At 40.9% G+C, this 27,839-nt stretch overlaps 1 protein-coding gene across 1 annotated transcript in view; it reads left to right on the plus strand.

The window, feature by feature from the left end:
• TGFBR2 (transforming growth factor beta receptor 2) overlaps positions 1-27,839 on the plus strand; it is a 61,038-nt gene that overhangs the window by 8,720 nt on the left and 24,479 nt on the right. Inside the window, exons 3-4 of the mRNA XM_085051171.1 lie at positions 19,088-19,259; positions 20,940-21,130. Coding sequence (XP_084907297.1) covers positions 19,088-19,259; positions 20,940-21,130 — 363 coding nt within the window. The remainder of the gene's footprint in view (positions 1-19,087; positions 19,260-20,939; positions 21,131-27,839) is intronic.

Consider the following 27,839-nt stretch of genomic DNA (forward strand, 5'->3'; position numbering starts at 1 on the left):
AGATGTAAATAAGTCTTCTTCCCTTCCCATTTTTTTTCCTCCAACTGTCTAGTCTCTTAAAATATTCCTTCATTATGCAATTAGTATCCACTGTGCAAATTCAAGCTCCACTTGGGATTCTCCGCTCTCGGTTCTGTAGCTATCTTAAATTTTCCTTTAACATGACTGGGTAGTGATTTCAGAGTGTTCCATTCTTCTTGAGAAAATTACAGAAAGGGTGCAGGAAGTAAAAAAGTAAATCTTTGTTTCGCTAATGGGAAGCATTTAATGAGATTTTGAAAAGTTTTGAGCAAATTTGTCAATCTGCAATCGGGAACCAATGGAGACTTAAAGAGAAGTGCTGTCATTTGCAGGTGGTGGTTGGTCTTTTATTCCTTTTGACCGGTTCTGCCCACCAGCATGCAGCAATTACCCTTCTCATTTGTCTCTGGCATACAAGGAGATCTGTGATTCTGCAGTGACTGTGCTGTGGCAGTAGGCCAGCTGCCCTGCTGTGCACCTTCTACCTCCCCACAGCTCCTATTACCAATTTTCACGGTTGCCTTGCCTCCTTTTCCTACAATGGTTAGAGCTTTTGCACTGAAAGTGGGAGACCCATGGTCGTGTCACTCCTCAGCCTGAGAGTATCTGAACTCCAGCAATGAAGGGCTCTGGGATGAAGGATCCTTGCTGGCTGAGACAGGGGAAGGCTTTAGAGGCAGCACTTTGCACAGAAGGGGTTGACATGCGTGTGGGTGGTCCCCCAAAGCATGTCACAGGAGAAGAAAGCCTGTTCCCTGATGGATTCATTCATTATTCCAGCCCCTGCAGGGTGACTGATATTCTCTCCAGGGAGTTCACAGCACAACAAAGAGACACTTTACATACAGAATCTTTTTTCCTTTCTAAACTGAAAACAACCGTTTCTCATCCTCATGAAAAGATCAGAGGGGACCATGTAATAGTCATGACTCCGTAAGCCTCTTTATTTAAGCCTTCACAAAGTAACTAGGTCAGCAATACATGCTTCTGGGCTATTGAATTTCCCCTCTTCCTCTCAGTCTATTCTTCCATTTCCTCACCCAACTTTACCACAAGGGAATGCCTTAAGTCAAAAATCTGGGAAGCTGATCCTTTTATTGCATTTGTAGTATTCTCATCTGGTAAGTACAGTGCCAGGCCATGAGGCTTTCAGAGCTATCATAACCCAAGTTTGCATGTAAACAGGAATACCACACTGTCTGGTTGTAACTCAAGCCATATCTGCTTTCTCTTTGCTCTGGATAATAGATACAGGAAGACATTCAGCAGGAAGAGATTGGTAAACTATTCTGGAAAAAAAAATACAACCAAAATGTATTTCTTCATTTTTGTTTTTCCTTCTCCTTCAACTTCTTGCTCACACACTCCTTACTTCTCACATTTTACACTTTTGCCTTAAGGTTTCTGTCTGGCTGGGGCCTTTGCTGTTCTCACTTTTCCCTGAGGCCACACTAGAATGAATATTTATTAGTGCAAGAAGCAGCTTAGGGATTCTTGTACGAATATGTCCCCTGATTTTAATGTGTATGAAGGAAAATAAAAATGTGATTCCTGCTAAATCACCAGTATTCAGGGGCAGGTGTTTAGAATGAAGACTTGGGCATATCCCATTGAGTTGTTTAAAAAAATATGCACTTGACCCTGAAATAAAGATTTCAAAGTATCCCTATTAGGCATGAAAGGTCCTCCTACGCACTGGAAGTGATTAGAGGCTCCTTCTTTTACATGGGAGAAGGAGACAAGATTTGTTGGTGACTTAAAACTAAGAACAACTTTTGTGTCTTGGCTTATGGTTGAAGCAGCAAGCTAGGAAATGAGAAGCCTCTTAGTCTTTGGAGAACCAAACACAGATCTCCAGCTTCCCACGATTTCATCCATTGTATTATTGATGCCACCATTAAACTTCAGAACAGTTATTTATATTAGTATTTCTACAGTTTCAACTTGTGTTGCTTAACATGTGGCAAAAAGTAATGCAATGCTCTGTTAATTATAGTTTCTATAGACAATTATAGAACTTGTGGGAAATGAACAGAGATTGTTTCAACACTTCTCTATTGTGATTGGGAAACTGAGGTTCAAAGAGAGCCATAACCACTGTTCTTTTTCTACAGAAATTCTGGAATAAAGCCTTTAGAGCATCCAGAAATTCTCAATAGTCTCAAACAGCCTGTCAGGTTTAATAAAATATTAGCATATTTTTCTCAGGTTAAGAGCCTGTGTGCCTCATGGAAGCATTGATAACTTGCTTCTGTTTGACCATTGAAGACCTAACTTTTCCCTTGGTTGTCCACATGTGTATTACTCATGGCTCAGCCAATTTACACATTCCATAGCTAGGCTTTATTGTTCTGATGACTTATAGTATGATTATCAGGCATGTACCTACTGGTGGTTTGAAGTCAGAAACTTATTGGCCTTCTCATGGGTGAAGGTGGGTAGCAAATGCTAGAAGCAAACCACTAATTATTTGAAGTATCTTACCCTTGAAAGCTAATGACAAGGCACATTTACCACTATCATAACCACATACTTGGAAATAGAAAACACTGACACCTGCTTTTCCAAGCTGTTGCTTAGCACGAACACTAGACTACCCATACAATCATCACTTTCCCCTTAAAAGGTGGATTTTGATTTAAGTTTCCATTTTGTGCTTTTGAAAATGAGATACAGTTTGCTTTTACCAGGGCATCAATTTCCACTCTGTTGTCCTTAGGCCCTCAGTAGATAAGGAAGGAGGAGGTACTGTTTATTTAGGGAACCATGCTGTCTTTTTGTATTTTCAGGTAAGAGTTTAAAGTTAATGATTGCCTGCTTTTTCAAAATGATGAACTGTTGTGGTTTTAAGCATATGACAAAGAAAATAATTAGGAATAGTACCTACCATAGCTGTTCTCTGGCTGGATATGGTTTGGGTCAGATATGCAGGCATTTTGCCATGCCTTGTTAAGATACCACACATAACATAAAAACCACTAACTGGGATCATTTGCCTCAAGGCAAAGGTAAGGTAGTGCAACCTAGCTCAATCTGGTCTGCCAGAATGCTTTGCTGTAGGTAGGAGAGCACACGTGGAAGTTTGACACAGTTAGTGGAAAACAAGGTGTTAAGTTTTGCTAACTTGATATTTTAGACTCTGTGGGGGAGGATATTATGAAAGATGAACAAGCATCTGTTCCAGCAAATGAAAGCTGTAGGTGAATGAAACCATCTCAGACACAAGGTGTGCATTTTTAACAAACAGGATATTTTGATTATTAGAATACTGCCAAGGGATGTGATGGACTTTCCAATGTGAATCTCTATATTAAGACAGGGTTTGGACTGTGAAACACATATCCAGATAAGTCAGGGCTTTGCAAAACTAGCTGAGTGGAATGGCTTCACTTGCAGAAGGCCAGACTGGGAATACCATCCTTAAGAGTCATAGAGACCCTGTAACTTTTGAATCTGTGATGCAGAAGGTTACCACCACCAGGCTGGTATCACTCACATCCCTCTCAGAATTAGGACTAGAAGTAACAAAACAGTTAAACTACTCTGCTAACTAATGTTGTACTGGGATATTTCAGTGGGATATTCAATGGGATATTTCAAATATGCACAAGTTATAAAAATTTACATCCAAGGAATTAAAAAAATGTGTCTATTGCTAGGGATTGCTTTCCTCTGGTATGGTCTAAGCTATTACTGGTTTTGGAAAGCTTGGAATTGTTTTGCTTTATGAGAACACTTTTAAAAACATACTGTGTTCTGCATGAGTGTAGTATTTGTGAGAAATGCCAAAGTGACAGCTTTAGAGAATGAGCTGCCCATGTCACTGAGCAGTTACACCAGAAGCCATAACAAAGTGTGTAACTGGCCCTTGGTGTTTAAAGGGACGCTGAGTGGTTCAGCTGCTATGACCATGTGATGCACAGCCTCCTCAATGACAGTTGTTGAAATAGTATTTTCATGACATAATTATGAATCCACTTGGCATTTGATTAAAATGATCAAGGCATTTCGTAGAAGCCCTTAGACATTCTGTAGACTGTTACTGATTTCTGCAGTTGAATAAGTGCCCTCCAGATGAAGGATGATGATGACCAATATTCAGAAACATTTGATGACTCTCAAATATTAAACTTCAATGATTATGATTTGACATAGCAACACTCAGAAATCACAGCGTCTGCTGAAGATCTTATCCTGTTACATTTAACTAATGTATGTGACAGTAAACATATTCTGTCCTGCAGTAGCAGGAACATTATGTAGTCATAGAGGAACATTATACTGTGTGAGAAATGAATTGCACCATTTAAAAATTTATGAAGTGTAATCATATTCTGCTTTTCACAGTTCTCAGTTGTTAGAAAAAAAATGGTTGAAGTAATTGGATGAAGTTTGAGGTATTTAGATAAAAATTCAGAGGCAGTGGTAGTTTCTGAGCTGCTGCTTGATGTACTTGCTCTTGTGCTTCTCTCTTATCTCTTCCCAGCTTTCTCTTCAATAGAAGGAATTGTTTTGTAGAGACTTAAATGAGTTTTTCTTTGCAATGTTTCTTTTAAACAAGCTTGCAAGTGTATATGCTGTCTTGGAGTCCTGGTGAAAGATCATGGTTTTAAGAATGGCTAAACATCTAGCTGGAGAACTGAAACAGTGGATTCACAGCAACAGCTATAATGTGAAGCAACTGGGAGAGGAAAACCCTGGAAATCCAACTCGATGTGTACATTTCAAATTTATTATTATATTCTGCCTCATCATAAATGAAATGTAAGAGCCTGCAGTCCCTCACACATCTTCAGGCAGGTAGACTAAACATTTTAGACTGGCAAGTCCCTTCCTGCAGAGCAGCACCTAATGTGGGAATGTCCTCCCCTTACACTGTAATGCAAGCCCTGCTGGGGGTTGGCTGCTGCAAGCAGTGTGTAATGTATTGTTGTATGGAATGAGAAGTGTTGTTTTCCTACATGCAGGGGTTTTATTGTCCACATTTAATTTCTTTTAATGTGGGTGGACATGCACTCATATAGATACAAGTGTCCTTAAAATACTGTTATTTAGTATAGTGAATGTATTCTTTGCATGTGATTTAGAAATAATGGCAAAGATAAAGACCTTTCAGTGAAGTTTCAAGAGAGGTATTTAAGGGTGAAACACCTATTTATTTCAGAATGGGCAGGTTTCACTCATGGCTTTTATTTTTCTTTAAGCCCAGTAAAATTTCAAACACAAATAGAAATGAGGGAGCTGATTATTCATTCCCTTATTTCAGCAGGGTGGTATTGCCAGCTAGTGATTCACAGTCTGAAAGGTGACTGGAGGGAGTAATTTGCAAATGCATTAAAAGGAGCAGCTAATACCCAGGGGATATGTTAGCAAATTTACCTTTGGCAGAAAAAGGAGATGCTGCTTTGTTGAGAGAGATACCTCTTTACCAAGAAATCTGATAACGCACTAACAGCGTGCCACAGCAGTAGGATCTTTGCAACAGAAGTCAGAAAAAGAAAGTTTTTCTAAGGTTAAATATCATTAGAAGTGTATGGTTTTATGCATATGTCCTTTTCTCTATACTCAGTATATAATTCCCATTAATAGTTGTGAAAGTTAGATGCATCTATCAAGTTAGCATATCCCCAAGGTATTGAATTCTATTATTCTGCTGCTTTGCATGTAACTTGACAGAGACAAATATAACCATCCAAGCTACTGAATTTGAGAAGGAAGTGTGTTTTCCCTCAAATCTATTCAAAGTGATTCTACTCCTAAGGGATTACATTTGTGTCAAACTTTCCTCTGATTTACCATTTTAGCTGAGCTGATGGATTATGAAAGAGAGTAATTTCTTTTTCATACTGTTTTCCTGAATCTGTCATTCAAAACTTGCTGTGTGGGGACAGAATGGTTCATAAACACCATTTTCCTGAAGGAAAATGGCTTCTCACAGTAAAAAGGAGCTCTGAGCAGAGCTTCCGCATAAACATGTTTGCCCATCAGTAGCTGACAGAGGAGCCTCTGTGTGTGTTAAGGATGTGGATTTGTTAAATGAGTCTTCTTATTTGAAAACAGTTTTTCAAATAGACTAGGAAGGACAGATTATATTCAAGTCTAGAGAAAGAAATTGCATAGAATTCTGCCTTACCAGAATCTGTTGATTGTATTGTAAACTAGTACCATAATAGCATCCTCTAGTCAGAGGATGTGCCTTAACTTAAATTCCAGCTCTCTCAAATAATCCTTCAGTTCAGAGGTCTTCAAAAAGCTAAACAAAATCAGGTCGTTTATGTTACTTACATTAGTAAGTTGTCTTTTTATATTAAGCTTAAACCAAAATCCCCAAGTCTAAAATTGTGACTACAGGTTTTGCATGCATAACATCCTTGTTTTCATTTTGTTTCCTTGTTTGCTTGTTCATAGCTGGGAGGGACAGATAGTGGCAGTGAATGCACTTAAAAAAATCCTGCTAATATCCTCTTTTTATCTGGAGAAACAAATATTTGTAAATCCCTCTGATTTATGTTAGCTGTGTAACGATTGCAAGTTCGAAAGCACAGTTGTCTGGTTAATCTATTTAAATGCTTATTTTGATTGGGCAGCTGTGAGTCTTTGTGTGCACGCAGCTTCTCCCCATACTTAACTGGAGTATTACAAAATACCACAGAAATTCTGGTTTGGTTCAGCAGCAACCAGTGTACACACATACAATTTTCTCTTGTACAAGACAAGGGTCTTGCCATGCAGACCTCATCCTTGCTTAAGACGGCCTCAGGAGCTGTGGCCAAAGCCTGTTTGCTCTGTCACCTCCAATCCTGGCTGTATAGGTTGCTGAGACCTTGCTTAAAGAATGTGGGTTCTGGTTGGAGGCACAAAGCACCCCCTAACTCACAGCTCAAAAGGTGCACTTGTGAAGGGCCACTGCAGAGGTTCACTATGGAGCTGGGCATGGAAAAAGAGTGAGGAAATTCTGGTCAAATACGTCTGCCCAGGTGAAATTAAAACATTGAATGATAGGCCTGCAATTTATGGGCTCCAAACCATGCCATTGTACATAAAATCTTTTTATGTCTTACTCATGCTATTTCTGCCCCTTGTGCTTCATAATTCTGAAGCATTCCCTACTTGTAAATGTGACACTTAAACTGATATTTGAACAGATGCAGCCCATTCCAATTACTGTGTTATATTTTAAGATTGCTTTTGGTTTAATTTTCTTTTTTTTTAAAATCCGAAATCCATTATTTAGGTTTGGCTTTGTTTGACTAACATTTTGTTCCTTGGTCCACAGGATCTTGGTTCCAGTTTAGAGAAAAGGAACTGTAGTCAGAAGCAGGATCTTGGAAATCAGAGATGTGAGTTGCAGTTCACTAAAAGTTTAAGAACAAAAGGTGAAACTTTTGTCTGGGTTTACAGAGTTTTTTTCCCAGACTAGTGGTAGTTTCAGGTAAATGTTCATCAGACTTTTCTCCTGAAACAAGCAGAATTGGGATGACTAGTTGAATTTTATTTTTGTGTTCACATTACAGAACTGCAGCAAAATCAGATGTTTCATGTGAGACAGAGGATGTATGTGCTTCACATACTCTTTGTCCCTTTTATATCCTTCCTCTTGAAAAAATTATGTTCTAAAAACAAGCCTGCTCTTACTCTTTCAGCATCCTGTGAAGAGGAGGCATCTGATAGGTCTCTGTACTACTGAAGAAGCAGTCACAGAAGAGTAGTACCTGTCTTCTCAGATGTCTCCCATAAATGCTAACTTGAGACACCAAAAGTTATTGTTCAAAATCAAAATAACCTCCAGTCTACTTTTAGTGTGGATTTAAACAGTTATGAGGCCTGAGGTGCTTCTGCAGATATGTCTGGGAAGAAACATCAGTCCTTGGAGTGCTCCCCAGAGTGTCACAACCCATGCAGATGAGTCCTCCGCAAGTCCCATGTGCCCTTGCAGTGATGATGCCTGGCAGAAAAGACTAACAGCAGAGACCCAATTTCCTCTCCTGGAAAGGCTGTGACATCTCCTGTCTCAGGGCAAGTAACATTTGAAAGCAGGCTGTGGGTTGGCGACAGCAGCAGCGAGCAGGTCCCCCATGTCCCTGGCATGTTGGGGAGCCTGACCTTGCCCCAGAAGTAGCTACAGGCATAGATCCACAGCGACTTTTCTCTGCCCTCAGCAGTGCTACTGCAGCTGAAATATGCAGTTTTGCATTACCCCAGCTGTGGGTTGCCGCTCCTCATACCACATTCTTTATTGTGTTTGTGTTGTCAGATAGATGTCTAGACTGGAGAACTCTTCTGGGTCAAGCTGGCCTTTGGAGGGGGAGGGAGGTGTGGTAAGGTGCAGTCTGATTCCTCTGGGAGGGATGTGAACAAATAACGAGCAGGGGAACATGACTGATGTTTTTTGCAAAACCCTTTGTGCAGATATTTCTCTATGGCCTCACTAGAGAGAAAGGAAAAAAGGGGAAAAGGGAAAATCTTTTGTGTTCACAATGCTTAAGAAACAAGTGTGTCATTTTTCTTAAAATGGTCTGAGCATTTCTCCATGAGGCAGACAATTGTTGTTCACAAAATATGTCATTTCCTTGCATCAAAAAGGAGCAACATTAAAAATAAGATGTCCGAAGAGGTGTGCGAGTGTGAGCGGGCCTTTCAGCAGCATCCCCAAAGGAGGGAACTGCTAAGGGCTCTGTAAAGCTGCATGTGGCAGGAGCCTTTCAAAACAGAAGATGGGTATGGCCTTCTGACTTCTAAACCCGTCGGGAAAGTGTGTGTTGTTAGTGTTTAGGGCCTACTAGTAAATCAAATAAAAATGAGAATTAAAAGCATAAAATGGCAAATACAAGAGTGTCCTTTTTCTGATTCACCAAGCAACCTAGCTGTATCAAAGGGAACCTGTGGGAGTCAGACATAACTTTGAATTTCCTGTTTTGTGTGATTTGTCACAGTCTTTATGTCTGTGCTTCATTTTTGCTACCTTAAAAAGCAAGCAAAATTCTTCCCGCAAACGAACATATTTCATAGCCTTTCCTGGAGGTTTGTCTTTGAGACCAGAGAGGGTTTGCAATTGCCTGCCATTCTCCTGGGTGAATAAACAGTATTAATAAATATCTGCCCACCTGTATTAACTCTTTGCATGGCACAGCAGCTTCTAAGTATAATTTACACAGTTTCTTCTATGTTTTAGTTATCTTAGTGTGCTCTTTTGAATACACTGGAGGACATATATTTGGCAAGAGTTTAGCTGTAGCAAGAGTTAACTTTAGTGAGAGTTAACTGTAGTTTCAGGAGAAAGATTTGGCTTTTTGCCACCTGAATTTCTGTATGCTGCAAGTGTAGAGAGCAATCTTTAAATAATTTCCATTTTGCATTTGGAAGAGATGATTTTCTGCTGTCTACCCAGCCTTTCTTATTACTTTCTTATTACTGCTGAAAATGCTGTGGGTAGATAATCAAGTAACATGAAAGCTTTTTTCACATACAGAACTCAGACCTCTTGAGCTTATAGTTGATTTAAAAGTAATTGAGTAAACCACAACAACTTTATATGCGGTAATTCTCTATTTTGAGTCTGACTAGACTTGTTCCTAATGCAACCTGTATTGAGGTAAATCAGCTTTAACAGGATTTGACAATCCACATGAAAACTTTAAAACCTCCACCCCTTTAATTTAATGCAATAAACTCATTTGATGGTGTGTTTATGTCAGGCCAGCATTTAGTTACTTGAAGCCATTCAGAAAGTTAGTCATGATGTGGCCTTATACTAAATAAGAGCAAAGCCCTGTAGGAGTGTCATTTGTGAGTGTTTGGCCAAGCAAGTGCGTTGCTATTTTTGATTTCTGTGTGTCTTTAGTGGTGCAGTGGTCTGTGGGAGCTGAGGGCAGGGCTCCATCTGCACAGCATGCTCTGGTGTAACAGCAAAGAGCTGGCACAACAGTTGTCTTTGTAAGGGAAAAATAGAAACTGTTCCCATGTGCCCAACGATTCTGTCCATCACAAATACCACAACTGCCATTCCCCATGGGAAGGATGGCAGGGTTTGGCAATACAGTATAGTAGGAAGCTCCTAACACTTTTGAAATTAGCCTCTTTGCGTGTACCATGGATCCTAATGTGTTATGCTGGCCAGCAGTTTAGCAGAAGATGCAGTCCCTTGACCTGAGAACTAGACTTCACAACTTCTCTGCCTTCCTCCCACCTGTAGCCTGTCAAGTGAGTATGCACCTAAAAAGGCAGACAAGATTGCCTTTGCATTAAGCAGATATCCCAAGACAGACATTTAGGACTGATTGTAAGTAAGAAAGCGATGCCTCCCGCCAAGCAGCACTGGTACCTTAAGAATATGATCAGTTTCTTTTATAATCTCATGGGCTTTTCAGTTTGCATGTGACAATAAGCACATTTAGTAGCCTTGCAGATAAACTGAAGTGCCAGGGTGTGTCTCTATGGAATTCTTCACAGTTAATAGAAATGGCTTAGCCATGAAATTTTTAGCAAATAAATTCTGTTCCACCTGTACTGGGTGGAGCTCTGAATTTCCCTTTTGGAAACTGGGAGTTTAATAAATAGACCCTTGAAAACAGGGTACATGACTCTTTAAGGTGGGTGTTCCTCATTACATTTGTAGTAAGAGATATAAAGGGAGGAAATATAAATTAAGCCTTTGGAGGGAATATGTGCCTCTGTCAGGACAAATGATTCACCTTCCCCATTGCCATTATGCCAAATTAGGAGCTCTATCATATTTTGAAGAAGTAGGTTGGTGGTGGTGGTGGCATGATTGTTGAGGGTGCAGGAGTAGAGAGAAGCGTATTACTGTAAACTGCCTTTCTTAACTGGCTGAAGGAAGAGATACAATGGGTTCAGAAACTCCATTCAAGCTACTTAGATACAATTGCGTGGGTTTGTACTGGAGAGGTTCTCTAACAGAGAGTGGAGGCATATTTGTGTTTTTCTGAGTCAGAATTGTTCCTAATTATGTATGTTTTAAATATTAGGGGCTCTTCCACAGAGACTCATCTGTCATAAAAAAATCACAGAAATAACTGTATTATGCTTGAATGACTGCTGTCTATTTTCAGACCATATAAGTTGGAAAAATAATATTTGTACAAAGCTGAAGTGTTTATACTCTTTCAGCTCTGTTTCAAGTGAAGTAATGGCAGCTTTGACTGAGCAGACGAGACTACAAAAGGAGGTTTAGATGCAGGATGTGCTTCTTAGTGCACAAGTCAGAATTAGTTATGCAAATGCCAGTTCTGAACCATGAATCGTGCTTATTCCAACCAAGCAGGAAAGCTGGTTTTTGCTAATCTTGCAAACCAGATGAGCATTGTTGTACTAGATGTCCACTGTGTATCTGAAATCCCAGGAGGGGTTAACCACAAAAGACAACTTCAAGTAAATTCCACACCTTAATGCATTATGCTGAAAAAAGCCTGGACCCTGTAGTCATAATTGAATAAATTTAACTTCGTGTTATATCACATATGGTTCTCCAGTGCTGTGTGCTGTTTACCGGCTGTGCTAGGGAGGCTGCGGGTTAAAGTCAGGAGAAGATGAAATGTCCATTTAAGTGCCCTATGGGAAGCCATCATTTAGATTTTTTTTCAGCCTCTTTGCCTGGAGAGAGTATTCTTTTGTTCCGCCAACCATGGAGTGCTAAATGGTGGCCAGAAAATGTGGGAGAGAGCTGCAAGTTAAAAATCTCCAGGTAAAAATCCATCTCATTATTTGAGGTATCACAATGATATTTTCAGAATGCTTTCACGCTTCTATTGTAAGTGCTGAGCTGGAGTCTCGTCTCACCTGCACTGCTGTCAGTCAGGAGTCACAGCAGCAAGCTCTGTTCTTAGGTGTGTTTGAGGCTCTGCCATGCTCTGGACCAGAGAGAAGAGCCTAGCCAATGATTAAAACTGCTAATGATCACTCATCTTGGAAACAGTGAATAAAAACAGAAAAAAATAGTGGTATTTTAATGTTTTAAATATAAAAATTATTTTCATCTTCAGTGTCTCCAGGTTAGTATCTGCTCCCTCTCTTATTTTCTATGGTTGTGTCCCTTCCCCCAGCTCCTGCCAGATTTGATTCTCTGTCTGTGTCAGTGCCTGCAGCAATCCCTAAAGCAAAGTTTTGCCAGTTCCACTTGCTGTTAAAAGCCAGGCACTTCTACTGCAGAGGCAAGTTAAATGAAGTTTTCCAACTCCTGCTCCTTTTCCTTTTGTCTTCTCCCTCTGCATGTACCTTCCCCTATACCTTCCCTGCTGGTAGGTGGGAAGTGGTGATTTCCCAAATTCAGTGCAGTTCATTAATGGCTTTCCTTTTGAAGAAAGGAAAAATTGAATCAGTTCATCTGTTCATCTGCTTTGGCCTTCCTTCAGCTGGGAGTGGCCAAACTAGCTGGGTCTAGCTGGTCAGCAGGGCTTACCTAGTCTGCCCTCTTCTTTTGTAGCAGAGTTCTCAGTCACAGCTGAAGAGCAGGTTGTCATTCACATCAACCTGAAAAAAGCCTCTGGGCCCCATCAAATCATTCCTTCCCCATGGCTCACTATGGTTGCTTTGTTGTAGGATGGGTTTCAGGGCCGTACCATGTCTCCTTGCATTTCCAGCTGTATTTTTGTCATCTGATAGGTGTGACTTGCACTTTTTTCATATGATGGGCAAAAGCCATTAGACAGGGGGAAGCCATGACATGCATCTCCTCCAAGTAGTTCACAAAGTAGTGCGTTCAAACACGAACTTAATTTGGCTTTTATCCTTTGCTGAGCCCCTGAGGTTTGCAAAAGTGCAATCAGTACACTTAAAGGCATGACTTTAAAGTACTGATTAAGGCAGCTGTTGAGCTCCGTGGTAGTCAGTGATCTGTGACTATGTATGATAAAGATGGAGGCCAAGAGATTCTGCAAAACAATCCGTAGGGAATGTGGCTTTCTGGAGTTCTGCCACAGGGATAGTTAAACATTCATGGAACCTGTTTTCCTCTGACATATTTTAGTTGTACATAAAAGATAGCTCATGTTTGGCTTTACAGAGGCTGCATCAGCACTCTTGATAATCATTGTTGTTAATCTTAATAGAAACAGTCACAAAAGCATAAAAGTCCTGTACCGTGGTAATCCTGCTGGGGTAACTCGTAGTTGAGATAAAGGGCTGTGCCCAAAGCAGTGTCCAAGACAGTGTGACCATTGTGAGCACATACTCACATGGCAAATATAGGGGTATGTACCAGTGACACTCCATTTCAGCTCAGATGGCATTAAGCTTAGAACTGGTGGCTGCAACTGAAAAATTGAAAATACATATTTCATAGGGTTACCCTGAAGGTGTTATGATGTGAGTTAGGGGATCTGCAGTGCTGCCAGCTCCTGTGATTTTATGATGAGTAATACAATACAGCCATTTTTCTTGAAGATCAACAGCCTGGATTCCAATGATTTACTTTCTTTTTATCTTCTCATTTTTTTTAGTTAGACAGTAATTCCAACCCTTCTTCTTATGGCCAAAGTTTCAAAACATGTCTCAAAAAGCACTCTTAAGAGTACAGCCAGCAATGGCAAGAATTAGAGAACCCAGCAGTTGTTTTCTCAGTTGTTTGGGGCTTTTTGGTTGGTTATGTTTTTTCCCTTCCTTTATTTCCATAATCTGTCTGGCTAGTCTTGTGATTTTGTAACTCATGATGTTTTTTATCTTTAGGATTGATTATGTTTCCGTCTTCACTTCCTTGTATTACCACACTGAACATAATTGGTATAGTTAAGAATAGCCATCAAGATGTATATACAGGTCTTAAAAGCAAAGCTCAGGTCTTACATTTTCCTTGACTCCTTCACTCCTGCAATTAATGCATCAGTGTTTGTAAGGCAAAGAATGTGCTTTTGAACCATCACCTGTCCACTTTAATGAAGCTGGGAGTGTCTCTGTAGCTGTCAAAGTTCCACAGGGGTTATAGATCATTTACTGGGGATGGTAGTCAAAACAGAAATCATGCCATGTTCAGTACTGTTCCTGGCAAAATTTGATGTCTTTCTGTTGGATGAGAAGGTAATACAGTTTGGATGTTCATCATAGTTGCTACTGTGCTTTCCAAACACGGATATACGATATCATAGAGCTGTGCTCTTGGGAGAACAAGGAGAATCTGCTTCAAGGCTCTCTGATAAAGGCATTGTCCTCCTTGCAGATTTCCATGATGTAATGGAGTGAAATCTTGAAGTCTCTCCCATCAGGTGGAATTATTTCACAGCAGCTGAATGGTTGAGTTCCCTTCCCATCATCTCTCTCAGCAATTTTTTTTTTCTAGGGGGTGGGATCTGCCTGCTATTTTATAAGTATACATGTGCCAGAGACACGGGATGAGAGAACAGAAGTGCAGTGACAGGATTTTATAAGAGAGGAGTAGGAGAAACTGGCTCTATTTCTGAAATCCTAAGACATTAAAAGTTTTCCAGTGTAGATATTTCCAAAAACACAGCTTGTTAGTTTTGGTTTTATTTAAATGTTGTTAGCTTGTAAGAATTCTGTAATGGTATTAGAAAATAAGAGAAAAGTAAACTGCAGCCTTAGGCCTCAATAGAAGTTATGTATCTACAATACAACAGATGCAAAGCGAACAACTTCAAGCCATTCAGTAGTCTTTGAGTGAGGTATCCTGTTTATGATGTACCAAGAAATCATAAATACAGATGTGAACCATAGAAGAGAAGTGTTGTCCTGCCCTCGTGGCTCCACCAGAATCCAAGGAGTGGACATTTCTTATGTGACTGCTCTAGTGTCTCTTCCATAATGTCTAGCCCACATGTTGCCTTGCATGTTCCATGCATTTTAACCATGGTGGCTGGTCTCTGCTGAACTGCTTGGCTGAAATCTTCCTAGCCAAGAAACCACAGTCTTTTATTTGGAGCCCTCTCCATGGACAAAGAAACAAGGAAAGCTAGAATTAGGCTTCCTGTGGAAGTCAAAATAAGAAAACTAACATTAGAGAGTGGATAGCAAATTCAAATTTTAGGAGACAAGCACACGTTTTAGCCTCCCTTCACCTGTGCAAATCTGTGATTTCTCTGTTGACTTTTTCATTATATCCACTTCTTTTTTCCATGCAAAATCAAAGGTTGCTTCTGTCCACAGTGTTCAAGCGACTTTGTTTGTCTTAACAGAAGAAAATCTTGAGGAGTTGGCTCATGTGGTATGAAGCGTGCAGCAGGATAGTCAAATATTTTTAGAGATGAACATTTAAGTGACTATAGGAAGAAGAGAAGTTTTGCTGGTCCTGAACCACTCCTTGCTTGTGGGTCCCTCAGGGACCTCAGGACAAGTGAATACATTTTCCTAAGGAAGAATTCTGCCAATGTGTCATTCTCCAGGCAGGGCTTTATTGATTAAAGATAGGCGAGAGTTCATGTGCCTTGGAAGGAGACCCATCTTTTCAGGATTTCTAAGTCCTCAGAGTCTAGTAGCAGGCTGTGATCAAAAAGTGATGCTGAGGTTCATATCTGACTCCAGATTTCCTCTCAGGCCATTTGCAGAGTTTGGTTTCAGTATCAGACAGAAAAAGTCAAACTTGGCTTTAGTTTGGAACTAGATGGGTTATTACACTGGGCAAGGCCAAGGAGTAATAATGAACACACCAACACCTGCTAGAGCATTGTGACAGTCTTAGGGAAAGTAAACTGCAGTCTCACTTTAAATCAAATGTTGAAGCATGGAATAAAATTTGTCCACCTGGGCAATTTGTCCAATACTTTGAACTGCCAGAGGCATGAATAGAGAGTCACTGAACTGTCAGCCTCTGTTAGAAGAATTTTGGGGAAAAAATACAAGTGTAGTCAGTTCTGGAATTCCCAAAACCCCATTATCTTTTGACAGTAATTTATACTGATCAGAAATTAGCTGGTCCTAACTGCCCAACCTTTTGCTACTGTTGCTAATGTTTAACTAAGGCCTACCTTAGAAACTTAAGGTTTGTGACCTTGCAGGGAATTGCTGCTTTCCAGATGGCTTTTTTGGTTTTTTCCCTTATCAAGTAGTTTGGTTTGCAGATCCCTCCTTGGAAGAGGTCCAAACATATTTTCATCCATTTGTTCCAGTGGATGAGCCTTGGCAGAACCTGGCACGGCCAGGGACGGCGCAGGAACCAAACCCTTTCTCTCAACAAATATAATGTGCTTGAAACAGTTTACCTAAGGACTCACCTTCATGTGGCTTTTGGCTCCAGTGCTGTGGGCACTGGAGAGAACTGAGTCATGTTTATGACAGAGGCATCTATCGCGCCACAGCTGCCATGTGAGCTCAGAGCTGAAAGAAGTGTAGATGCAGCTGAAGTCATTGCAGTTTGAGCAGCAGGTATCTTTCCCCTGTGCTCAGTTGTGAGATGCTTGGCCCCCTGCCACAGGTTTCCTGTGTAAATTTGGGTGAGCCTTCACCTGTGCCTCAGTATTTGTCTCTATTGTTCTTCCAGGTTTTTAGGACCATAGATTGTTTGTTTCTTTCTGGGTAGAGGGACAGTCCCTCACTACCAGGTTGTTTTCAATCATTACTATAACATAGATATGTTAGTTCTTAGTTTCTCTTCAGCATGTGGTAAGTAAGAGGCACCATCCAGAAGAGATGTGCAATTTCCTAAAATGAGGATTATGTTAACACGTATTTCACATAACGCTAGATTCAAAACCTTTTGAGTTCCTACCACACCTACTTCAATGAGGCTTTGTTCCTCTGCATGGCTTCTGGGAGTTGTTGCAACACATATAATTAAGAACAAGAAGTGTTTACCTGGGGCTTAAAATTCTGCCAGCCCATAATATACTGCCAGCATTCTCCACACATGTAAGTGCTCCCAGTGTTGCAGATGGAGTGACATGCTTCTCTTGGAAGAGAGAAGTAGCAGTGTTTACTTTAACAAAGTTTGATAGTAAATATGACAGTGTTCTAACAAGCTTTCATGGCAAGGTACACTTGATTACTGCATAGCAGACAAGGTGAGACAAAACTCAGAGACACCCTCATGTTGAGTCATGGGGTTTAGAAAGGACCCCCTTGCATTCTAAACCCCTTTCTCGCGGGGTTTCTAAGTGCAGCTGGATCCAGACCTAGTTCCAGGCTAGGAGCTTGGGTCTAAAGGATTATGCTTGCAAAGCAATCCTTCATCTCACTTAGCTAAGATTTCAAAGTTTCAGCATGCTTATTCCCAATTCACTTACTGAGTGTTTGATGCAATAAGGATTATCTCAGCCTCGAGGAGCAACCTCGAGAGGCATCCCTGTTCAAGGGGAAATCCTGGCGTGCAGCCCACTGCTGTGCAGGAGAGCTCAGCAGACCCTGGGCTGTTCCCTATTTATGGAGTAAGATGATTGACTTATAGTAATATTTGCATGCCAGCTGTATTTTGGTTGGCTCATGCTCAACTAGCCCTCAGCTGTTGAGTAAGTTCTGTGGCCCTCATCTATTGTACTGTTATCTGTATTCCCAGAGTCTGACTTTAAGCCAGGTGCAGCCCTCACAACCGCCACTGTTAGCTCCTGCTTAATCCAAAAGTAGGGGGGAGCACACTGCCACACCCAGTGAGCTCATCCCAACCAGCACCTCTGTGTAGGATTTTCTTCCGTATGATTAGAACCATTGGAAGTTTTGCCTCTGATTACCATGGCCATTAGATCACAAACCTTAAGTCAGTACCAGAGCATGCTAGTGATGAGAAAAGGAATGTGTGGTCTGGATGAAGAGGGAAGACTTCTCTCTCAGTCCCTTACAATGGTTCAGAAATCCATTGAAAATGTTAGCAAGAGGCCCTTTTATTTCCTCCTGGAAAAATCATGTATATTTATTTCCTGTAATAAAATAGGCTAATGGTAGTAAAGAGTGAAGTTCTAGAAGGAAAAAATTGATTTCTCAGCTAATTGAGTAGAGAGGGGGAAATTACTAATCCCTGGTTGCCTATTACGGGTTGACTAGCAACATTTGGCCACAGAAAGCAATATGAACACAGTTTTAACACACAGGTGGCTACAAGAGAAGGGCTGTGCTGCATGTAAGTCCAGTATCTCCTTAAGTGGTTCAACCTACTTTTCCAATTACATTGCGATGTGAGTCAGACTGAAACCATTGTTGATTGCTTGCTCCACTTCAGATAGTTGCATGTTCATTTTAGCTTTAGAAAGAAGTTTGTGTCAGCATTTTCTGTTCCTCGTGGCATTTCAAAATAGTTCTTGAGCTAAATGTATATTTCCTGAAGTGCAAACTCTGGTACAAAAAATATCTCTTTCCTTACTGCTGTGTACTGGTGAGTACTTAGACTCCAAACCAGTAAGCATGTAATTATTCATTTTCTGGGTGCAGAAAAGTAGCTGTTGGGTCAAGGTAGACATCTACAAGACAGGCTGTCATTGCCAATTAGTTTGAGTTCAAGTCCCCTGGAGTTAGCCCAGTAACACTCCTGTAGTAGATTGCATGAGCTGCACAGATGCCCTGTTGCATTTCTAGCCTGGGTTTCCCCCACAGCCTCTGGCAGACTGTCTACCTTAAGCTGAAAGTCTGTTCCAGCTGTTTTCATGTGTGAACAGTAATCATATTAGGGATGACACCTAGGTTAGGCCTTAAGTTAATGAAGACAAAATTGCAAAATTCATCCTGATCCATGTTATGATGATGTCACACCCCCAATGTGCATTCTCACAGTGGTTGGTACTCACAGTTACTTTGGCACACAGACCATGATGCAGTGTTATACATGGGGGACAGATATGCTGCCTGTGAGTAATGCAGACAGGTGACTGCAGAGGAGTTACTTAAGTGCAAACTGGTCTTGGATTAAGCTTGATTCTGCAAATTACAAAGCGACTTTTGCTCCCTCTGAAGTCAACAGAAGTTCATTTCACTTTTCAAATTCACTTTGAGTAACCTGGTCTTGACACTGTGGCACTTACCTTGTTGTAAAGAAAATTGGTAGCTGTGAAAGATCAAAGATTTTCTAATTTAAGGTAGGAGAAAATGTTTGCTGCTGATGAAAAACTTATCTTCATATTAACCAATAATGCAATCTGATAATCTACCATTATTGAGTTTCCTTTTCTTTTTTTTTCTTTAGCTGAATTTACATCACCTGTAGACAGAAGTAAGGAAAATGGACTGAAAATGTCAAACCTATGCAAATTTTGTGATATTAAAGTAACGACCTGCTCAAACCAACATCAGTGCAAGAGCAACTGCAACATCACTTCTATCTGTGAGGAGAGTAGTGAAGTCTGTGTTGCTATATGGTAAGTTATTTCTTCATACCGGTGGGGACTGGAGCACAGCCTCATTCATCATTGCTTATTACTTTCCTTGATTGCTCTGATATTCAGAATGTCCCTGCTAGCTCACCAGGCTTTGCTCTATCACTTCCAGCTCATATCTGTGCACAGCATACCGAGAGTTGCTTGAGGGTAACAATTCTGATATGAAGTGTTTTGGGGTTTTGGTTTTGGTTTTTTTTCTAAAACAGTTCTGTTCCAGCTTAAGCTGTTACTGGAAAAGAGGCATGGTTTTGTGCAAACCATTAAGCTATATCCACCTACAGCACTCAAGAGTAGAAAGAGATTTGAGGCTCAAGGGAGGATTGTGGTGACAATTGCTGAACAAAGACAATTTTCTGTCAGGTTTCAAGTGAACTAGATTATGCAGATTTATCACAAGAGCCTTATTGCTATGTACAGGTAGAAATACCTCCTCTTAATGGGAAAAAACTTCTGTGTGGGTAGAGACTTTGATGTAGGCATGATGCTTTTTATATAGCCTATGTCTAGGTTCAAAGAAATCAAAAGTTTATGAAAATGAGTTGTAATACTTCTTTAGGATTTATTGGCTTTAAGATTATGTTCCAGTGAAAAAACTGAGGGTTTGCCCTTCCATAAATGGGACTCCAACCCTACCAGAATCCTACCAGAAAACAAGAAATGTTCTTAACGAGTTAATAACTGGACTAAGGGAACAGAACGGGGAGTTTGCAGCATTGCTGCTGATTGAGGAAAATAGTTAGAACCACTTACAGAGGGACATAACTAATTCATTTGCTGGAGGATTATTTGTGTCCATTGACTTGAGATGTTCAGCATAATTGGAAGTGGACACTTCAATTCAGAATCAGTCCAGTGTGCTGTTCCATATTTGTCCTGTGCTTCTTTAGTAAGTCATCAGTGTCTATTATTGCCATAAAAAGGGGCTGTTGTACAATGTAAGACACATTCTGTGTTTTTCATGATGATTTACCCAAAAGGCAAGTAAATTGAGAACTGTGAATTGTTTTTTGCCTTTGAGTCTTTTTTGTCAATGAAATTAAATGTGGACCAGGACAAAACACAGGAATAGGGTCTGGATTATCAGATGTAAATATTTCCCTGACTGTGAGGCAACTCTAACTTGCGTCACTTTTATGATTGGTATTTTGGTGGGGTTTTTCTTGGTTGGTCGAGGGTTTTTTAATATATAAGGATCACGCCTTCAGTGTACCAACTGTGCTGATTATAGGCTTCAAAAGCAAAGTGAAAAGGCCAACTCACTAGAAATTCCTCAGATTTTGAGGAAATAAATCAGTTTTTATCATAATTTCCCACAGATTTTTACTGTCAGCTCAGTGACCACAAAAACCAAAAGTATGTTCTGAAGTTCACAACAGTTCATTGAGCATTAGCTTGAATAATTCTAAGTGAGATTTTCAGAGGCACTCTCCTGAGCTTAGCAGTAATATGATAGAGGAATAGCTGTGCCATTGTACAAGTGTGAGGAGCTCAGACACAGTCAAATTTGCCCCATTCAGGAAAGATAGAGAAGAACATATGATGCTCTTTAAATGCCATTTATATTCTCAAAAGAGGCAAATTTTGGGCAGGTGCAGTTCTGTCTACTCCCTTTGTAAAAGATTCCTTTTTTGATTTCAATTTTCTCCTTTTCATTTTTAGGAGACAGAATGATGAAAATGTGACATTAGAAACAATATGCCACGATCCCCAGAAAACACTGTATGGTCACGTTTTGGATGACTATAAATCAGAGAAGTGTTTGATGAGGGAAAAGAAGGATGATGGGGGATTGATGTTCATGTGTTCCTGTACAGGTGAAGAATGCAATGATATGCTCATTTTTACATCAGGTAGGTTTAATAATTTAACTTGAATTCTTACATTCCTTGCAAGTAATGTTAACTGCGTTGTACCAATGTCCTTTGGAATTGTGTTTTGTGGGGGGAAACTTCTAGTGGCAGGTGCTATTTTGGTCTCTTTTGAATCTTGCAAAATCTCAAACTTTCTTTTCTGTGTCCAGAGGGTACTTCTTCCTGCCAGTTTGAAGTCTGATATTCAGCTCAAGACTTAAAAGTTGATGGAAGATGAAAGCAAGATGCTTACAGTTGTTCTGTTGACACACCAAAATGCAGCACATGCTAATTACATTATAAAATCTAAACTAGAGACAAATGTTGTATTTGAGATCTTACCTCTTCTAGAAAGCTGTATCGCCATAGTGTGTAATCTGCATATACAGATGTTACTGGCAACCTGATAGGATGTGAATTTAAAGTCAGTTTCTCTGGTGTAACTGACCATCTGCACCTCTCCTGTGGTGAGTGTGAAGTAGCTACGTTCCTTCTCTGGGGAGTATGTTCCCTCACACCTATTACGGCACAAGTGAGTGTATGTGAGTTCAGTTAAACCAGGGAAATGTGAGTATAGACCAAAGCACAGGTGCATCACCTCTTCCCATTCTACTTCATGAACTCTAATATAGGCCACTGCAAATATGTGAAGGCAGTGCAGGCATGTACAGTGCTGGTGGACCTCCTGCTGCATGCACAGATATGCATGGCTTGGTGCGCACAGCTCCCTTGCTTTATTTTCTCCTACTTGCTGTGATTCTTTTACTGAGACAAAGTCAGGTCTCTCACAGGCAAGAGTGAGGCCTCTTATGGAGAACTTCATATGCACACACTCCTAATGGAGTGTGGCACACCACACCCATCCTCATCACCCCTGAGTTCCACAAAAAGGGATTAATTATGTCCTTGTTACCTGAGATAACGACGGGTTGGGATGCTGGTTCCACTCCTGGGAAACATGATGTATGACTGTACTGAGATGGACTAACTATGTGAGCGACTTGTAGCTCTCTCTTCCTAGCCTCCAAGAAGGCTTACTAGTTTACGTCACAAAAGCACACCAAATTAAGCAAAAGCAAGCTAGAAAGTCTTTAAATCCCTTGGCCCAGGCTATCCATATCTGGTGCTACCCCTCATCCCCATCTTCCTCATCCCCTCCCTGAGCTTGATTTGAAACCAGACAGCCTGAGTGCTTATACATGGCTGTGTGACCAACCCTTACTTGAGTGAGCTTTAAAGGATTTGGAGTACATACTGGTATTGATATGAGCACAGGTGGTAGACCCAGGACCTAATTCTAACAGTTTGCCTTGATTTTATTGAAGAGAATGGGCTCCTGGTGAAGAGATCTTAGTCTGTGTCAACTGTCTAGTGTTTTTGGACAATATGAACCACACCCTTGTGGATTTTGGCTAAATTGTTATGAATTAGTCACATTATAGCTGTTTATCCTGGAGCTGTGTAAGTGAAAGCAATCACTGATAAATGTGTGTCTTTGGTGTGTATGGAGATGAAAACCATTCTAGAAATCCAACACCAAGTACCTTCATTCCTATCAACTCTGCAGCCCACTCACGCTTCCAGAGCAACCTAAAAGGAATAGTAGAAATTTAAACCTAGTCTTTTTACCCTAATTCCTTTCACTCTTCCAAGTCGAGGTTTTTATTCTAGGTCACGTTCTGTAAGCACTCTAGGTGACTCATGAAAACCATGTGCTGCATTCATATGTATTAAGTGAATAACACAGATAAAAATTAAAGTAATGTAAAACTTCACTTTGTAACATTTCCAGTTCATTCACAAACACAGGCATTAACTCCAGCCAGGAGGGGGGAGAATTGAGGCTTTTTCATTCCTTTTTTATTGTTGTGGATTAGTGTTTCTTTTAAATGAAAACAGCCCCTTTGGGTTGCTTGCCTGGTTAGCCATGGCAGGAAGACAAACGATTTTTACAGTATCAGACATGCGGTTTCCTGTCTGTGTTTAACTTTGAGCAGAACATCACAGCCAGCTGGTCCATGGCTCCTCCAGACAACTAGATAATAGCCTGTAATAATTTTGCCTTTGGAATGACTGTCATCCAGAACTATTCTGTACATTGTTCTTGCGGTTTTTTCCTCCACATTTGTTGTACACCAGAACAAGAATTTTTTCACAGTGGTTTTGCACATTCTATAGTTTTAGAGAGCAGAGAAGAGCTACTCTAAAAACGCCTGATCAAACAGTGATTTTAATAATTTATTAGCAGAAACTGAGATTAAAAAGATTGCGATTTTTCACCTGTTAATTACAGCATTTCCTTTCAAGTCATTGCTATAAATGACTAGTGTTTTACCTCTTCTTCCTGTATGCACACTTAAGAGAGACCAGATTTAGTTTGTTCCTAAGGCAAGAGAGAAAATTGCGGGTAATGCAACAAGTTCTAATTTCCACCAAAGGTTAGTCACTAAATTCCAGTGATTCACAGCTGAGCTGTTATTGCTTATGGAAGAATTGGTTTATAGCACTGTTGGCTTGCATCAGTCTTGACTGTGAAGAGCAAACCTCCTGACTCCATTTTTAGACACAAACATCTAAAGGTTTCGGGTTTTGGTGGTTTTGTGACTCACCCAAGGGTGACTTTAGAAGTGTTTGAAGTAGTTACATAAAAATCAAATACCTATTTCTTGTATAGATTTTCATTTAAATTGCTAATCTGCAAAAAAACAAGTTACATTCAGATATGTGCCTAAATATGCCTGTAGTTGTGCTGTGTCAGGGGGCTGACCCTGAATCAGATCCCTGGCATCTCAGGCCACAGGCAGCTGGTGGAAAATACTGAGCGCAGAATCATTCCAAACAATGTTCTCTAGTCCTTGGAGAAATAACATGCAGCAGACAGGTAACCATTGTAAATCTGACTACTCTGTGTTGATTTTTTAATCCCTCTCTTTTTTTGCCAAATAAAATTGTGGGTGACTGGCAAGCAGCTTACACCCTGTGGTGGTAAAATGCTTCTCACAGCAAAACTCAATGCCGTGTGTTGTAATTATTATTTATTCAAAAGTCTAATGTCAGTGTTACCAGAAGGCAAAGCCAGGGAGCAAAACCACTGGAAAAGATTAGCCAGAATCAGGCCTAAAAGGCCTTGGGTGGCTAGAAGTTGACTGGGTGGCAGGCAGAGGCTGGGTCCTTCTGTCATGGAAGAAATGAGCGCAGGACTAGACTACCAGGGTTTTTTGCTCCCTGGTGTCTGGTTGTGTCTGGTGGATCTGCATCTTGCTTTACCTTCTTCTACTTTGATCTGCTGTGATGAACTGGGTCTGTCTGTAGTTGTTTGCACAGTCACAGTCCTCCCTTGAAGCTTTTTCCTTGGCTTTCCCTTCACCACACCATCTGCCAGCCTCTATGCGTTAGCCAGTGAGAGCATGACAAGTGCCTAACAAATCTGGGGCTTACTAACAATCCCATGTTCTTTGACTGAAGTCAAGCCATGTTTACCCTAAGGGACCAAGTAGAACTGTGCCATTTCCAGCCCCGCATCTGACCCTTTCTCCATGGACAGAGATGACCAGGTACTCATTTTAGACAAGAAAATGGGATTCCTGCATGTTATTTAGTGCATGACCTACCTGCTGTGCCATGCAACTCATTCCTATTGTGCAGCTCATTCAGACACAGTCATTCAGCAATATGCAAACCAGCAGTGGAGACTGCAAATAAGAAAACAAATCCCTCAAGTACTGTTGTCAATATATAGGCAATTGTTATCCTGGGCATCAAATTCAAATCCAAGCAACAGTGCAGAGAACTCAAAAGTTGGAACCAGTGTTGTTTTATAGTTGTTTCATTCCTCACGTGTCTCTTGCCATGCTATGCAGATCTCCATGCAGCTTGCAATCGAGGTGCCTGTGGGATTGTTCAGGTGGACTGTGTTTGTTGCTCACCTACTGCAAGATGAAGTCACTATTTTGGGTATGCCCACCACACCCAAATATGGGAGAAACCTTTAGCAAGGACTCTGAATCATCCAAACAGTTGCCTTGAAATACCAAAACCTCAGTGATAGAGATGACTGACAGGTCAAAAAGAAGTTATGAGAATAATGAAGCTAATTGGGAAAGTGTGTCGAGGGAGGGTGGGTGTTGTGCTGCTAAAAAACTTCACATTGATCGTGGTTTTACAGAGTTGGCTAAATGAGAGTGTACGAGACATACCTATTTGATTAATCAATTGGGGCTGAGTCATTTGCCTGAACAAATTACAGCCTATGGATTTGCAGTGCATCAAGTGCTGTGATTGCTCACTGTGTATGGTTGTTACCTGGGAGAGCTGGTGTTGCTCTGCTGCCTGAACCACCACAAGCATGCCTGTGCAATGCCTTGTCCTGTGCCCAGACTGCAGGAGATATGGATAATGTTTTAGAGTGTCCTAAACTTCAAATCTCTCATTTGTCTCTAACATGTTGACCCTGTCTTTTCCTTTCTTTCTCTCCTCTTCCTCTCCTTACTAGAGTCAAAGTGTTAGTGATTTTACTTGACTACATAGGAAGATCTCAGACTTAAGAGCAGACTTGAGATCTGTGTACAAACAGTCACCAGTCCATAAATACTTGTGTGATGAGTTGTCCGGTGCTCAAGGAACATCAGAAGGGAGGTGATTACAGCTGGACGGCTTCCAAGTGAATTTAAACAAAGGCTTTCATTAATCTCTTTTTCTGTTATCCAACTAACATGTTCAGAAGGTAACTGTCTTCCAGCTGCCCCATAAAAGAGGTCAGTAACATTCCATAACGTTGCACAGAGCCTCTCACTGCTTGTATATTGGCTTTGTTCTCTCTGTTTCCTCTTAGGTATTTGCAGGCACAAGAGTCCCACCCAGTGCCTGCAGCTGTGTGTAACCAAAGAACAGGCTGTCTAATGCTGAACATCTGATTCGCTTAATGGGATAGAAAGGAAATAGAATGAAAAGAGGCTGAAGAAGCCAAAATTTTGTTTTGCTCTGTATTATTTATATTGTTTGCTTCTTAGGAAAATAACCATGCTCAGTTACAAATTTGTGTAAAAACAAACTAGGCAGTGCTCTTCCAGTCGGGTTGGCATATTTGTTACAATTTGCATCACTTGAGAGCTTAATAAGTATGGGAATGTGGCCAACCTTTTATCAGGTTGTCATGGAAGAGACTTTAATAATTACAGACAGAAACAAACTGTAACTAACACTGGCAACATAATATTTTGGGAAAGGTTGGAGGGGTGAAACTCAGGCTGAGAATAAAAATAGTGGTTAATGTGTGGCATCTGTTGGAACATATTGAAACTAGAGAGATTGATTTGTTCCAGAAAACCACCAGCAAACAGCAGCAGACACTCAAGCTCTGTAACTGAGCCATGTATCACAGAAACTCAGTCACATCATGTAAAGTTAAAATATGTCAGCTTTGATATTGCTGAGTAGGAAAGCTCAGCTACAAAAGTCAAAGTGTGTGAGAGATGCCATGAGCGCACAGTGAAGTGACCTGTTCGAATGGGAGAGATAAGAAGGGAATGTGTTTGGGGGGAGGGGGGGGTGGGAGAATTTAAGCAAATGGGTGCTGTGCCAGCAAACCAAGGAATTACACTTTCTAGCCAGCTGTGAGGGAATAAAAACAGCAACAAACTATTTGTTCTGTCTTAGAGCTTAAGAGTTTTTTAAACCTCCTGGGTGCTGAATAGCATACTTGGCAATCACTTGAAAAATGAAATTCTGCTTACAATAGATGAAATATCCATTAGGTCATTGCTGCCCAGCCTTTTTGCTGAAGTAAGCCACCCAGAGGCAATCAAGTTGCCTGCCTCCCACCCCTGTGACTAAGATGCAGCCATTCCCACCAGGTGACAGATGCATATGCATGACTCTTCCAACATGTAACACATGTAACTGGGTCATGTAACTGGGGATTTTCCCTGGGTGTTACAGAGAAGTCTTGAGTCCTGATCCCCTGGGTAGTCACATGCCAAGGGTAAAGCTGCTGGCCTGCAGGGGAGAGCAGCAGTTGGTGTGCCACAGGTCTTCAAAATTGCTCGTATTTTTGTCTTACTACCTTTCGGGGGGGAAAAAGTAAGTGGTGATGCTTGGCAGTGGCATGCATTAGGTGCTCTGAGAGCTGAGTCTGATTTGCCAGCCATTTGTTGACTGCAGAGCAATATTTAGGCAGCCAAATATCCAAATGAGCAAGTGAATGACTTCTCACACCTTTAAGTAAACCCTTAGGATGCAAAGTTCTGGAACCTGCACTTGGGTCACAGCAGCCCTGTGCAATGCTGCAGGCTGAAGGAGTAGTGGATGGAAAGCTGCCTGGAGGAAAAGGACCTGAGAGTACTGGTCAGCAGCAGCTGAACATGAGCCAGCAGTGAGAACATATGGCCAAGAAGGCCAATGGCATCCTGGCCTGTAGCAGAAAGAGTGGAGCCAGCACAACCAGGGCAGTGATCATCCCCCTGAAATCAGCACTGGTGTGGGCACTGCAAATCCTGTGTGCCTCTCACTGCAAGAAGGACACTGAGGTGCTGGACTGTGTCCAGAGAAGAGCAACAAAATTAGGAAGGGTCTGAAGAATAAGTCCCATGAAGAGTGTCTGAGGGAGTTGGGGTTGTCTAGCCAGGAGAAAAGGAGTTTAAGGAGGAACCTTTTTTGCTCTCTACAACTTCCTGAAAGCATGTTGCAGCAAGATGGAGGTTTGCCTCTTTCC

This window comes from Lichenostomus cassidix, chromosome 2 (genome assembly GCF_008360975.1).
Source record: "Lichenostomus cassidix isolate B80296 chromosome 2, HeHo_3.0, whole genome shotgun sequence".
Taxonomy (NCBI): domain Eukaryota; kingdom Metazoa; phylum Chordata; class Aves; order Passeriformes; family Meliphagidae; genus Lichenostomus; species Lichenostomus cassidix.